The sequence below is a fragment of the Amblyomma americanum genome, chromosome 1, assembly GCF_052857255.1.
Source record: "Amblyomma americanum isolate KBUSLIRL-KWMA chromosome 1, ASM5285725v1, whole genome shotgun sequence".
NCBI classification, from domain to species: Eukaryota; Metazoa; Arthropoda; class Arachnida; order Ixodida; family Ixodidae; genus Amblyomma; species Amblyomma americanum.
The window spans coordinates 118,296,748-118,311,466 of NC_135497.1; the positions used below are offsets into that span (position 1 = coordinate 118,296,748).

Sequence of the window (14,719 nt, forward strand, 5' to 3'; positions counted from 1 at the left end):
GTAGCCACCGATAGTGCTCTCGTAAAAGTGTCAATTTTGGCTGCAACACAAACTGGCTGCAAAAGAAACGTACCAATAAAAGCGCACGATGTGCTTCACGTATTTAAGTGTTTCATACGACAGCGCAAAGAAAAGACAACGTAAGGAGCTGCGGGGAATGTTTAAAGCGACTACATCTGGCCATCCGATTAGAATACTGTAACTGCAGTAGCGCGGTGCGCTGCCAATCTTGCGACATCCGTTCTGGCCGATCGACTGTGCCTTTATTAATTATAGACCACTCATTCTGGCAGCCTTCTGATTTACCGGCTTCTGCGCACCGGCGACTGGCGGCGACTCCGGCATCACCGGGGCTGCCGGGAGGGCCGGGGGCGGCGAGAGAGCCGAGACCGACGGGAGGTCTCGCGGTTCCGGCACGGCCGCGGGCACCGTGGGCCGGGTGCTTCGGGACAGCCAGGGGCGCAGGGAGTGCTGGGACCGCTGTGAGGGCCGGGGAAGCCGGGAGAGCCAAGAAGGCAAGGAGGACCATGGCCGGCAGGAGAGCCGGGGGAGCTGAGAAAGCCGAGGTCGCCGGATGGGCTGGGGGTGCCGAGAGAACCGAGTCTTCGGAAGGGGTGGGGACGCTTGAAGGACCGAGGGCGCCATGAGTGGCGAGGTCACCGGGTTGGCCGATGGCTACGGTAAGGTCAGGGCACCTGACGCCACCGGGAGGGCCAGGGGCGCTGGTAGGCCCGGAGACGCTTGGAGAGCCAGGGCCGCTTCTGGAGCCGAAGCTGCTGGGAGGCCCGGGGGTGCTGGCAAAGCCAAGGTCGCCGGGAGCGCCGCAGGCACCGGGGTTGCCGAGGCTGCCGGGTGGCCTGGGGGTGGCAGGAGGGTACGGGCCACCGGAAGAGACAGGGGCGCCGATAGGGTCAGGCATGTCAGGAGGCTGGCAGCCGCTGGGAGGACCACGCGTGCTGGGTCGGCCGGACTGGGGAGGACCGCGGGCTCCAGGAGGACTAGGGGATCTGGGAGGGCCGGGACTGTCGTGAGGGCAGGAGGCGCCGAAAGAGACGAGGTCGCCTGGCAGCCCAGGGTCCCTGGGAGAGCCGAGGCCGCCGGGAGACTCCGGGCCACCAGGAGAATCCGGACCGCTTGGAGTTTCGGGCGTAGTGAGGGGACCGAGGCCTCCAGGGAACCAGAAATGGAAGGGTCGAGGGCGTCAAGGGGGCTGGGGTCACCGGGAGAGCCGGGCCCGCAAAGAAGGGCGAGGCCGTCGTGAGAGCCGGGGGCGCCGGGAGAGTCAAGGCCGCCTGGAGGGCCGGCCGTGCTGGGCAGACCGGAGGTGCCGGGATAGCCGAGGCCGCCGGATGGGCTGGGGGCGCCGGGAGAGCCGAGGCCGCTGGGAGAGTCCGGGCCACCTGGAGGGCTGAGCGTGCTCAGTATACCGAGGCCTCCAAAAGGGCCAGGAGCACCCGGAGGGCCTGGCGTGTTCAAAGGGCCGGGGGAAGAGGGCGACAAGGGTCGCCAGGAGGACTGGTGGCGCTTGGAGGGCCGGGGCCGCTTGGTACGACGAGGCCGTCGTTAGGGTCGGGGGCGCCGAGAAGGCATGGGGCGCAGAGAGGGCCGAGGCCGCCTGGAGAGTCTGGGACACCTGGTGAATCCGGGCCTCCTGGAGTTCTGTGCGTAGTGAGGGGACCGAGACCTTCTGGAGGGCCAGGAGCGGAAGGGTCGAGGGCGCCAGAAGGGCTGTGGCCGCTGGAAAGGGCGAGGTCGTCGGGAGGGCTGGGGGCGCAGGGAGAGTCATGACCGCCTGGAGGGCCTGGCGTGCTGGAGGGCCGGAGGTGCCGGGATAGCCAAGGCCGCTGGGTGGGCTGGGGGCACCGGGATAGCCGAGGACTCCAGGTGGGCTGGGTGTTCCGGGAGGTTCAGGGTCGCCGAAAGAGCCAGGGGGCCGGTTGGGGGGGGGCAGGCATGTCGGGAGGCTAGGGAGCTATTCCCATGCCAACCGTTAACGAGCGTCCCTTTGATGCGACGGAACGAAACGCCCATACCTGTCACAACACGACCACTAATGGCCATGTAAAGCGGATAGTCGATCTGCTTAGAACACAAAGTCATGTAGCTATATTTATCGGAGAGCGCACCCGTGATTACAAGAGTATCCTCAACATAAGAATCTGCGTGGCAGTTTCAGAGTGCTGCAGTTGTACGGTGCTCCAACCAGCCTACAGAGATCCTTAACTGTGTGGTTGACCGCGAAGTGAAACAATTCAATAGTCATTACTGTTGATGCCCTTGAGCCCCTGAACAGAACGGGCTTTGCCTGAAACCAGAAGGCTTACGGGGTCCAGGGCACCCATTAGCAAGATCCCTGGAAAGTGCAAGTCGAAAAGTTTCAGAGTATGCTCGAGCTCACGCAGGCCCACCGACTGCTACTATGGCAATGCCCGCAGGCCCAGTCCCCCCTCCCCCATCCACTTTGTCCTGATAGGCTGCTTTGCGGACCGCTCAGCATGCTAGACAGAAACCCTGGACCAGTACAATATCACCCATGGGGCCTTTCTTTTGCCCCGTAAAGCTGTTCCGAGGCCCAGGGTGCTTCTGCTCTCGCGGCACCACGACAACAGATGATCATAAGAGGCCTTATTCTGAGTAGCCGCCGATACCGCTCTCGTAAAAGTGTCAATTTCGGCTGCAACAGAAACTGCAAAGAAACGCACCAGTAAAAGCGCGCGATGTGCTTCACGTCTTTAAGTGTTTGTGACGACAGCTCAAAGAAAAGACAACGTGAGGAGCTGCGAGGCACGTTTAAAGCGACTACATCTGGCCATCCGATTGGCATGCTCTAACTGCCAATCTTGCGAAATCTAGTCTGGCCGATCGACTGTGCCTTTATTAATTATAGCCCACCCTTTCTGGCAGCCTTCTGATTTACCGTCTTCTGCACACCGGCGACTTTGGCGGCGACTCCGAGAGCACCGGGGCTGCCGAGAGGGCCGGGGTCGAAGGGTGGGCCGCGGGCGGCGAGAGAGCCGAGACTGACGGGGGATGTCGCGGTTCCGACAGGGCCGCGGGCACCGAGGGCCGGGCGCGTCGGGACAGCCGGGGCGCCGAGAGTGCTGGGACCGCTGTGAGGGCCGGGGAAGCCGGGAGAGCCAAGGTGGCCAGGAGGACCGCGGCCGCTAGGAGTGTCGAGGCCGCCAGGAGAACCAGGGGAGCTGGGAAAGCTGAGGCCGCCGGATGGGCTGGGGTTGCCGAGAGAGCTGAGGCCGCACGAAGGGCCGGGGGCACCGGAAGGTCTGAGGGCGCCATGAGTGGCGAGGCCGCCGGGTTGGCCGATGGCGACGGTGGGGTCAGGGCACCTGAGGCCACCGGGAGGTCCAGGGGCGCCGGTAGGCCCGGGGGCGCTGGGAGAGCCAGGGCCGCTAGGGGAGACGAAGCTGCTGGGAGGGCCGGTGGTGCTGGGATAGCCAAGGCCGCCGGGCGGGCCGGAGGCGCAGGGATTGCTGAGGCTGCTGGGTGGGCTGGGGGTGCCGGGAGGGTCCGGGCCACTGGAAGAGCCAGGGGCGCCCAGAGCCTCAGGCATGTCCGGAGGTTCGGGGCCGCTGGGAGGTCCACGCGTGCTAGGTCGGGACCGGGAAGGACCGCGGGCGCCAGGAGGGCTGGGGGCAACAGCAGGGCCGGCACCGTCGTGACGGCCGGGGGCGCCGAAACAGACGAGGTCGCCAGGCAGGCCAGGGGCGCTGGGAGAGCCGACTCCACCGGGACTGTCCGGGCCGCCTGGAGGGCCGGGTGTGAAGACTGGGCCGAGGCCGCCAGGAAGGCCAGGAATGCCTGGAGGGCCGGGCGTGCCGGGACGGCCGGGGGCACCGGGAGTGCCTGGGGTGCCGGGAGAGCTGGGGGCACGAGGAGGACCGGTGGCACCGGGAGGGCGGGGGCCGCTGAGAAAGCCGAGGCCGTCGTTAGGGCCGGGGGCGCCGAGAAGGCAAGGGGCGCCGGGAGGGCCGAGGCCGCCGGGAGAGTCCACGCCACATGGAGAATCCGGCCCTCCTGGAGTTCTGGGAATGAAGAAGAGGGCCTTTTTCTCAGCCGTGCCCGTACAGCGTGACCTGTGGCTAGCAGGAAGCGTCGTGAACCTGAAGTCCAAGGTCAAGTGCACCACGCTGATCGACGTGCTCCGCCTGGCCTCGTCCACCATGGAGTGACTACCTAACATGCCATCGCCCATGCACTCTGTTCGCGTGGCAAATACAGGTGAATGGGCCAGTGGCAGCCGCTGACAAGCACATTCCGCCACCAGAGTGCTGCTGATAACCCTCTCGGTTTTAGTATACGGTCGAAACTGTCGCATGACCCGAGCTAAGGAACCACTCGCGATTTAGTGACCTGCTTGGTCCGGTATTTCTCACAACGTGCGCGTATAGCTCACCTGTGTGTAGTGTATCCCCATCACACCCATCTCGACGATACTCTGCAGCGAATGAAACGCACTCGGAGAGGAAACAATCGGGTTTCGCGCTTTTCGCCCGGTTTGGCGTGCGCTGTAGGTTCCATTCTTAATGCGACAGTAATAAAATAAACTCCTTTTTCGTCACGCTTTTATAAACAGGTGTAAAACTGCAATCTAAAGAATTTATGTTACCAGATGCCTAAATGTTAACTAAAAATGGTAAATGGGAATTACACTACCTGTACGCTAAAATAAAAATTACGCAAGACAAAAAGAACAGACTGCAGGCCGCTCGCTGGTTACACTTAGGCGCATTAATTTCCTTTATTAGGTGGTCCTCGCTTTGCAAGATACAGCGCAAGCGGAGAGCGTGCGAAATGGAATGAGAAAAGCCAGGGAATGAATAGTTTTCATCGACTACCTCGGCTCATTTATGTTATTTGGAAAGTGGTGCGCCAGCGCTACTCATATGGACGCGGCGTCATACTTAAAAATAATTAAACTAAGCTTAATATCTGACAGCTGACATGGCGTTTGCACCTCCAGAAGTTGAAGGCCTCCAAGGGTGAATCTTCTCGCATGGAACAGCAGCAGCAATGCAGCAACGACCAATGTTCTTCTGTTTCTTGGTGCAGATGCTATCTTGGAGCGGCCTTAGTCATGAGTCGAGCGACCGGCAGCACGTTCCCTGCCTGACATCGACTGAGCGCCCCGTATCGCCTCTTCGGCTGCCTGTACAGTTCAAGCCCGACTCGCTACGAATGAGCGAATGTTGCCCGACGCCACCGGAAGAAGCCATCGCCTTCAAGTGGTCTGCACCTTTGGCCGCGCAAGACCCATCGTCACAGTCATCAAGTGTATCGCGCCCATTTAAGCACTGGCAATCACCGAGCGCCTTCAGTGGGCATGGAACAGCAGCAGCAATGCAGCAACGACCAATGTTCTTCTGTTTCTTGGTGCAGATGCTATCTTGGAGCGGCCTTAGTCATGACTCGAGCGACCGGCAGCACGTTCCCTGCCTGACATCGACTGAGCGCCCCGTATCGCCTCTTCGGCTGCCTGTACAGTTCAAACCCGACTCGCTACGAATGAGCGAATGTTGCCCGACGCCACCGGAAGAAGCCATCGCCTTAAAGTGGTCTGCACCTTTGGCCGCGCAAGCCCCATCGTCACAGTCATCAAGTGTATCGCGCCCATTTAAGCACTGGCAATCACCGAGCGCCTTCAGTGGGCATGGAACAGCAGCAGCAATGCAGCAACGACCAATGTTCTTCTGTTTCTTGGTGCAGGTCAGTTCATGTCCTTCTTTGCACTGTAAACGCACAAGTAATGTCAACCTGCTGCTTGTGCCATGCCCAAGCGTATTCATGTGCATTGTCTGCGAATGTGTATATGTGCTGAAATTATTGCTCTTAGGTGGCGGCATTGAACAGAACCTAGGGCACCCTAAAAAAGATTCTAGCCAGTCCAATGATGACGTAGTCACTCTGTTAAAATCTTTAAACGAAAAAATTGACAAGAACCATAGCGAAATATTTTCCCAGCTCAATCAAGTTCGGCAAACACAAACAAAGCTTGAGCGTCAGATGGCCAGTATGAACGATAGGCTTGTTGCCGTCGAAGAAAAAGTAGCTGCCTCGCAAGCCTCCAGCGCCTTTGACATTACCCAGGAAGTGTCTGAGGCTGTACAGAATGAAGCAGAGGCGTTTCATAAACGACTCGACGACCTCGAAGGCAGGTCATGACGCCATAATCTACTTTTTCACGGCCTCCCTGACACGCAAAACGAAACATGGGATGAATCTGAAAAGCTCGTGCGTGAAAAGCTTCTTTCTGAAATGGACCTTGAGCTACCCAGCGAGGCCATAGCACGCGCGCATCGGCTGGGTAAATTTTCGAATGACAAATGCCGTCCTGTCATAGTCAAGTTTACGAATTTTAAGATCCGAGAAGCCGTGTTTACTGACCGAAGCAAAATAAAAAATGCTGGGATAAAGGTTACGGAAGATTTCTGCTTGTCAACTCGCAACGCACGTAAAAAACTTTTTGACTTTGGACAAGCAAGTGAAGAGAAGTACGCTATTCGTCAGAACAAATTGTTCATAAAGAATAAGTGTTACATCTACATTTCGGCATCAGATAGCATCTGTGAATATCATATCAATAACCAAGCATCCCCACGCAGCCCTGTTAGTAGTGCCTTGCCTGCCAATCTTTCTACCGCGTAGCTACCTGCTCGTGGTCATGAGCTTCCAAATGACATATGTGTTTTGTTCTCTAATATTCGTAGTGTTGTTAACAAGCGTGATGATCTGTGTACTATCATCGACACCTGCGATGCAGACATTCTGGTCCCCACCGAAACCTGGCTGAATTCAAAGATTTCTAATGATGAAATACTAAACTGCGAAAAGGATTTCATTACTTATCGATGTGACCGTGGAGACAGAATAGGAGGCGGTGTTCTGATAGCGGTCGCTGATCATCTATCTGCATTATTCACACGTGTCCCTTGTTTCTTCACTAGAAATTGTATGCGCCTCTATACGCATTAATCATCGAGACGTAATCTTCTGCGCATGCTATCGCCCTCCAAATGCTCCATCGTCTTTCTGTAGTGAACTTCATGATGTGCTCAATCGCATTTTAGTTAGGTTTCCTTCTTCGCCAATCTTTTTACTTGGCGATTTCAACATGCCAAAAATAATTTGGTCTGGCGCGTTCCCTTCCACTCTGGATTCGTCACCTGACACGATTGGCTTTATAAATCGGTGCACTGACTTCAATTTTTCTCAGCTCATTACCCAGCCAACCCGTATCACCACTACTAGCGCTAACATTCTTGATCTTGTTCTAACTACGCTTCCTGAGCTAGTTCATTCATTGGCATTTCTACCAGGCCTCAGTGACCACTCCTTCATCCAGTTTGACCTTAAAGATACTAGCACACGTGTGCGACCCAATCCCAAATATATCAGAGTTTATTCAAAGGCAAATTTTCCGTCTATTAACGCTGAACTCGAAATCTTCTTAGGAGAGTGCATGCCAAACTTTTATAACCGTACTGTGGAAACGAACTGGCGCCTTTTTAAAGAAAAAGTTCATTTTCTCGTCCAAAAACACATACCTTTACGCGTCATATCAGGCAAGCGACGTTCCCCGTGGTTCACTGCCGCATTAAAACGCCTTTTAAGTAAAAAAAAACGAGTTTATCGTAGAGCGAAAACCACCGGCTGCCCTGATCACTGGGATGTGTATCGTGCCATAACATCTGAGTATCGAAAAGCCTTAAGAAACGGCAAGCAGGTTTTCTTCCAGAGTACGCTTCCGTTTTTGTTGATTGATAATGCCAAAAAATTTTGGAACATCATTTCTGGTCCCAAGCATAAAGCAATAGCTCTGAACGATAGAAGCGGCGCAGCCATTCCTTCATCAGAATGCCCTCATGTGCTAAACGACGCCTTCTCAAATACTTTTTTACAGCAATCATCTGTTTCTCTGCCCTCTTTTCAGCCTGTGCAGAATCCATTAATGGACCCAATTGTGTTTGACAGTCTTGGTATAGAAAGTCTAATTAATAATCTCAAAATTTCTTCGTCTTCGGGAATCGACGACATAAATTCTAAATGTTTAAAGAATACAAGTGTTTATTCTTCCATTTACTTGTGTGCACTGTTTTCGCAATCTTTGAATTCAGGAAAGCTACCCGGGGACTGGAAGGTGGGTAAGGTGGTACCAATATTCAAGTCTGGTGATGCTCATTGTGCTCTTAATTACAGACCCATATCATTAACGAGTGTCCTGTGTAAACTGTTTGAACATGTCATTTATTCTAATCTGGTTAAATTTCTAGAACATCATTCGTTTTTTTTCCCTCATCAGCATGGCTTTCGTCAATCATTTTCTTGTGAACTCATTCCTTCACCCATTATTTATTTGATGCATTAGACAAGGGATTTTTCACTGACTGTGTATTTTTAGATTTTCAGAAAGCATTCGATCTTGTTAATCACCAACTACTATGTTTTAAGCTCGGCAAACTAAACATCGACCCAAACATTCTTTCATGGATCGAGAGTTTTTTGCATAACAGAACTCAATTCGTCACTGCAAATAACGCTGATTCCTCACCATGCTCTGTTACCTCCGGCGTGCCTCAAGGTTCCGTGCTCGGGCCGCTATTGTTTCTAATATACATTAACGATCTACCAATTTCTATTAACTCCACAATTAGGCTTTTCGCAGATGATTGCGTTATTTATCGAGTAATCAAATCCGCTTCAGACTCATCCTTACTTCAAAGTGACCTTAATAAGGTATCTAGTTTGTGTAATATTTGGCTCATGAGACTGAATACTAACAAGTGTAAGGTCATGCGTATTTCACACCGGTCTGCTAACGAAAATCTTATTCCCTACAATATTTCAGGTTCTCTCCTTGAGCAAGTTACCACATATAAATATTTAGGGGTTCATATAACTGCTAACCTTCCATGGCAGGCACATGTTGATTATATTGTTAACAATGCTAACCGCATGCTTGGCTACTTGCGTCGTAATTTTTCCATGGCTCCATCTTCTTTAAAACTGCTACTCTATAAAACCTTAGATCGAAATTACAATATGCGTGCTCTGTGTGGGACCCGGGACTTGAAACTCTTACTAATAAGTTAGAGTCAGTACAGAATCGTAGCGCCCGATTTATTTTGTCTAATTTTTCCCGCACTGCTAGTGTAACTACAATGAAAAATACTTTGAACTTTCCTAGCCTTTCCCTTCGTAAAAAACTCGCGCGAATACTAACTTTTCACAGGATTTACTACCACAATTATCAGCTAAAACGGGATCTATTTGAACCATCGTTCATATCACCTCGCACGGATCATCGCCACAAGGTACGCATTCCATACTGCCGAAGCAATGCATATTTTAACTCGTTTATATTCAAGACGGCGAGCGATTGGAACCACCTGCCCACCTTGGTTGCCGACATTTCTGACACCTGTTTATTCAAAAATGCCGCGGAAAACTATGTGTTTGACTAGGCTGTTTTCTTACGTAATCTGATTTGTATTTTGTTCAAGCTTACGTTTTTTCATTCCTTGCTGTATTACATTACATTTTCAATTTACTTTTTGTTTTCATTTTGCTCCATTGTTTTTACTTTTTTATCCACTCCCTTCTGTAACGCCCCACTGGGGCCCTGAAGGTATTGTAATAAATAGATAATAAATAAATAAATAAACTCCGCGAAAGGACCAACATTGTACTGCTAATTTTAGTGCTATGCTTGGTGTTGCTGACTCTCATTTGGGAATCTTTCCACGGATTTCGATTATTGAGTGGAACCGCTCCAAAGCAGCTGATGAACATCGCCTTCTGTGGAGCATTTTCTCGTCGTACAGCAAACTGAGCGCAACATAGTTAAGGTGATCGAGAGCCACACTGTTCCACTCGTAAGATCTGTCGAAGGCATCGCTCACGCAGATACGCGGCGTCGGGGCAGCCTCGTAGGCACACTCGACATATTTTTTCTTCCTGTGTGTTCTTATGGTTCTTCTTATTCACTGTCGTGAGCTGCTTATATCCAAGGGTGAGAGTGTGAACGGAAACGCTGGACACCACGCGCAGGATACGAAGTGTACCTGGTTGGGGGCCAAGATGAGAACAACCGCCCACTCGGCGACGTGATCGTGTTCGACCGCGCCCGTCGCAGTTTCATGCAGTGTGAACCGCTGCCGAGTGGCTTGGCGGGCTCAGCCACCGCCGTGACGCCCGCGGATCGCTTGGATTGGCTACGCCTTCATAGTATATGGGTGAGTCCGGCCATGGGGCGCCTCATCGGCGCCACGTCTTGCTCCACGCGTCTTCTACTGTAACGATGCATCGAAACAAGCGTCCCTGATTATCAGTGGTCACTCGCGCCTTCATCTTCTTACTAACCTAGTGGAACGTTTTTCTCCCATGTGGCATGTCCCAGACGTGAGTTATGCGTGCAGTTCCCATTAGCGGTTCATCGGAAAAACGGGCGAGAGAGAAGCACATATGACGTACACATATACTATACAGCTCATCCCTGAAAAGCTAAATGCAACTGGCAAAAAAAAAACACGGAGACTGAAAGAAGACTGCCATGTTGTCCGAGGACAAAATTGGAGTAGAGCTGCAGTAGGCTGTTCTGCTTCAGCAGTGTTTTTGTGTGTAGTGGACCGAATAATTAATATCTATCATGTAATGAATTAAAGGAACCTGAACTACCTTGCGAGTGTAAGGAATAAGCGCACCCAACGGATAAAACACCTGGTCACTTTAGGGCAACTCAGCCGCGTTACTCCTGCCACAGCGCCCACGAATGGAACGCGTAAATCCGCCTCATTTAGTAAATCCGCTGACGTCCCAATGCTTTGAATACGCGGCAGAAAATCGCCTTCACCATTCTTTCTCGAGCATGCCCACTCATGTACTCTTTCAAGCAGGCCGGACTTAACGGGAGCAACGCGCTCTTTCTCACAAGCGCGCGAGCAGCCGCCTCCATTGCAGCCACGCCTCCGCACCGCAGCCGCTTTAGGCCATTTCGTCTAAGGGGCTGCTGGGATGTCAGCTAATCGTCTCAGATGGGCAACCCGAAGCAAAAGGGAGGAGCAATGCGTGTTGCAGTACAGAACAGAAGCTAGGCTGAATGGCGCTAAAGAAATCGTTCGGGATGAGTTGCTCGGGATGGACCCTAACGATTCCAACAGGTTTCTCTTTATCAAGAAGGAGACGTTTTGGAGGCTATTAAATTAAATCAGGAAGTTCCCAAACAATTTAGACGGCACACCTGATATTGTGAACTGCGAAAAAGTATTTCTTTTGTGCCAATTCTTGCCACGCTCTGCACACAGTGGGGGAAACAATCGGATATTGCTTGAAACAATGGTCCCTGGCACTCTTTATGTTCAATCTTATTGGAAACTGCCGCTTATTCCTCGTCTTAGAGCGGTCCCGTCCTACCGCATGAGCAGCAAGCACAATTTTCCAGCCTTCAAAGATTTTTTTTTTTTACATGAGCAGCATCCGCAGCATCAGACTCTGCTATCCGTCGACATGTTTGCCTGCAACAAATCGGCCTCATTTTTTTATTTCTCATTTTCGTGTGTTTCACAGCCGGGAAAAAAGCCGACGCCAAACATTCGTGAGAGGGCAGCGACCGTCATCCAAAAGGCGTACCGGAATTACCACAGAGGGGAGAGACTTCAGCCGCGCCTGAAAAATGCAAGTAACATTCAAAACTGTGAGCAGGACAGTCGCCTCGCCACGCTTCTGGTAGCAACCGCCTTTTGCGCCCACGCCATCTTTGTGACTTGTAAATAAAATATAATTTGATTTGACCAGTGCCGGTGAGCGCATAGCAAGCACAACAGTTCACCGCAGGGACGCCCTGGGAGGTCAGTGTACTTGAAGCGGCCTCATCTGCGCGAGAACCAGCGCGTGCTGCCGATGTCGATTGTGCCTGTCCATATTGAGGTGAGCACACGCACAATGCAGTATGCCAGTATGCTGTCGGGCACCCCTTCCTTTTTTCATACTCCTCCTCTTATACCCCTGTCACACGGGCACTTGTAAGGCCTTAGAAATTAAGGTCCTTTGCCCCAAAGGCGCGTGACGCGCATCTACACGGCTGTGATGACCCCATAATGCGCAGGTCCACACGGGACGGAGAGGCAAAGAGACACCGTATGGCTCAGTTTAAACAAACAGGTATATTCAATAATTACACATGATTAAGATTATACATCAGAGGCTGGGGCGTCCGAGCTTACGTGCCGACGACTTCATGGGGGCGATGGAGTGGCTCCGGAGTTGGGCTCGAGCGGTTGCTGGCAGAAGCTGCACGCCGTCGGGCTTCGGCGCTGAAGGCCCTCTTGGCGAACGATGTCGTCCTGAGCGTGTATGCAGTAGAATTTCAGTAGTCGTCCGTTTCTTCGAGGATGGTTCACAAACCCTTCCTCTAGTGTCGTTCGGCTTGGAAGATGAACAGGAGGCGAGCTTGTAGATGATGACAGCAGAGCATAATTTTACAACATACATATACAGAGGGTTAAACTGGAAAAAAGCAGAACTGAATTTACAAAAGAACAAACTTTGCACTACTTTACTCATCGACCGGGCAGGTTAGTGCCTAAGTAGCATCATATTACATGCTAAGCATGGAGCCCCAGCTCAGACTCGACTGCATCCGTTTACATGTGCTTTTAAGCACTTGATTAACAAAGGACTAAGGGCGGTCATTTCCAGTGGCCCGCCCAAAGCATCAATTCTCCAATCCAAAATAACATGCGAGATGGGGACCACCCCTTGGGTTGGGCTTAGCCTCGACCCCAGAGTCTGTTAACAATACAAACTAAATAAACAACAAAAACGCCACCACTCTCTCTCAAGTGAGAGTATACACAGGCTCTCTCTTCGGAGCTAATTCACTAGCGCCTGTCTTTCCACATTCTTGGCGAGTACTGCCTGTCTGTCTGACAGGTGTCCATCACGGCCCTTCTGGGAAGCTGTGGGTGCCTTCCCGGCGATAGCCCACGACAAAGGGGGGGGGGGAGGGAAAGAATGTTGTCTTCGCGGTAGCGCATAGCGTCGGCTGTGGTACGGCGCGCTCTGGCCCGCTGACAGCTCCCTTGTCCTGGAATGTGCCCGGAAATTGGGGAGGATAAAGCCTGTTTCCCCGGGGCGGCGGCGGGTCCGGTTGTTCTGGTCGTCACTCAAAGAGCATGGCTGGGTAATTGATGATGCCGCTGTCACGGGTCTCCGTCTACGCCGCGCCGTCGAACGTGGATCCTCGTAGCACACACGGAATGTCACACGGCAAAGCGTCGAGACTTTTGCGATAAAGGTCCGTAGCAATAAAGGCGGCCGTCAGCGGCCTTAAAGTTGCCTAAAGGAGCAACCCAAACGGCAGCGCCAGCTAGCGAGCTCAAAGAATAAAAAATTGACGCAATTTTTAGTTTTGAAACCGTAAAAAATATCGAATTTATCTTATTTAATGGTTAACTTTGCGTTACAGTGCAGTTAACCGTAGAGGAGGCTATGACTAAAGACATCCACACTGCTAAGAAAGGACTTGAACGCTTTTCAACAGCCGGATCGACACACACATGCTTGCGCATCTCGCTTTGCTGTTTTTTCTTCGTTTGCTCTTTGTTGCGTGCGTCTTTTGAGTTTGCTTGTGTGCACAAAGACACAAGCAACAAAGCACGCTTCTCGAACACGACGAGGAGCCGAACGGAAAAGTGCGCCTACCGTGGTCGGACCGAGAACGATGAAAAAAAAAAAAACTTTGTTTCAAAATATCCGTTTCTCACCGTCAGAACGCTCGTTTATTATCGTGATAGCTACTTTTTCCAACATAAACGAAAGCACTCTTAGCTGAAGTGCTACCGTCTGCTTTAATTTCATAACGTTACTAGCACCGCTTCACACACAGCGGTGACTTTTGGCATTCGCGGAGGCCGCGTTCTAGCTCCTTTGGATTTGCCGTGTAGCAGCGTCGCTGCTCCTTTTCGGTTTTCCTCCTTTAGTGCAATAAGACAACTTTACGGCAAAGGCCGAGAAGAAGTCCCGTGTGACGTGGGTATTACACAATTTCACGCCACGAACAGGTCTTAGGCTACTCAAAAATGCAGACGGCGCTTCGTTAATTCTGTCAGCATTTTTTAGCGCGCTAGCACTACAGTCCATTACAACTGAAGAATGCAGCGGCGAATTGCCCTCGAAGAAGGCCCTCCAGCCAATGGCGGCGACCGGTTTTTATCAGGCAGAGACTTCACAAGTAAGGGAAGAAGAAAGGCCGTGGGGAGCGGGTTGTTGGAGCTCGAGTGTGGGGTTTTATTAGGTGTATAAGTACCTTCTCCCCGTTTAATCGCGGCTGACACCGTTCAAAACCACCCGAACCCCACCCCGTGATCGCGTACGCTACCGAGCGCACGCTGAACACGGCTGGTTTTCCTCTGCGGGAAACAAAGGAGCGACACTGGCTGGCACAAAGAAGGCATTTATTGCGACAATAACGCCAGCTAGCAACAAAATGCGTGAAGGAATCGAAGTCGGACGACTCACCATCACGGTTACGAGCGAATGTTCGCCCACGCTAGGGCTGGGGAGATACTCCACGGCCGGACGGGATGAGATGCAGGAGAACGTTCTCCCCCACGAGGATTCGCCCCGCAGATAAAGAGCGGAGAGCAGTGCCGACACGTCCGTACGCGACGAGATCCCCAGCCGAAGAGAGAGTGCTCTCCCGCGCGCG

General features: G+C 52.5%; 1 protein-coding gene across 1 annotated transcript; it reads right to left on the reverse strand.

Annotated features, from left to right (window-relative positions):
- Nucleotides 1-1,218: 1,218 nt before the first annotated feature.
- On the reverse strand, nt 1,219-4,441 carry LOC144113340 (uncharacterized). The gene is made up of 3 exons (XM_077646364.1): nt 4,438-4,441; nt 2,918-4,040; nt 1,219-1,889 (listed from the first exon to the last, which is right to left on the reverse strand). Exons 1-3 carry the CDS (start codon nt 4,439-4,441, stop codon nt 1,283-1,285), a joined length of 1,734 nt encoding a protein of 577 aa, XP_077502490.1. The 3' UTR covers nt 1,219-1,282.
- Nucleotides 4,442-14,719: the final 10,278 nt, after the last annotated feature.

Bases quoted from the DNA above. Each gene is read 5' to 3' on its own strand.
- LOC144113340 (XM_077646364.1), bottom strand. The intron at 1,890-2,917 runs GTAAATCAGAAG...CGGAACACCCAG, and splicing joins TCGCCGGTGTGCAGAAGACG to CCCACCTGGAGTCCTCGGCT.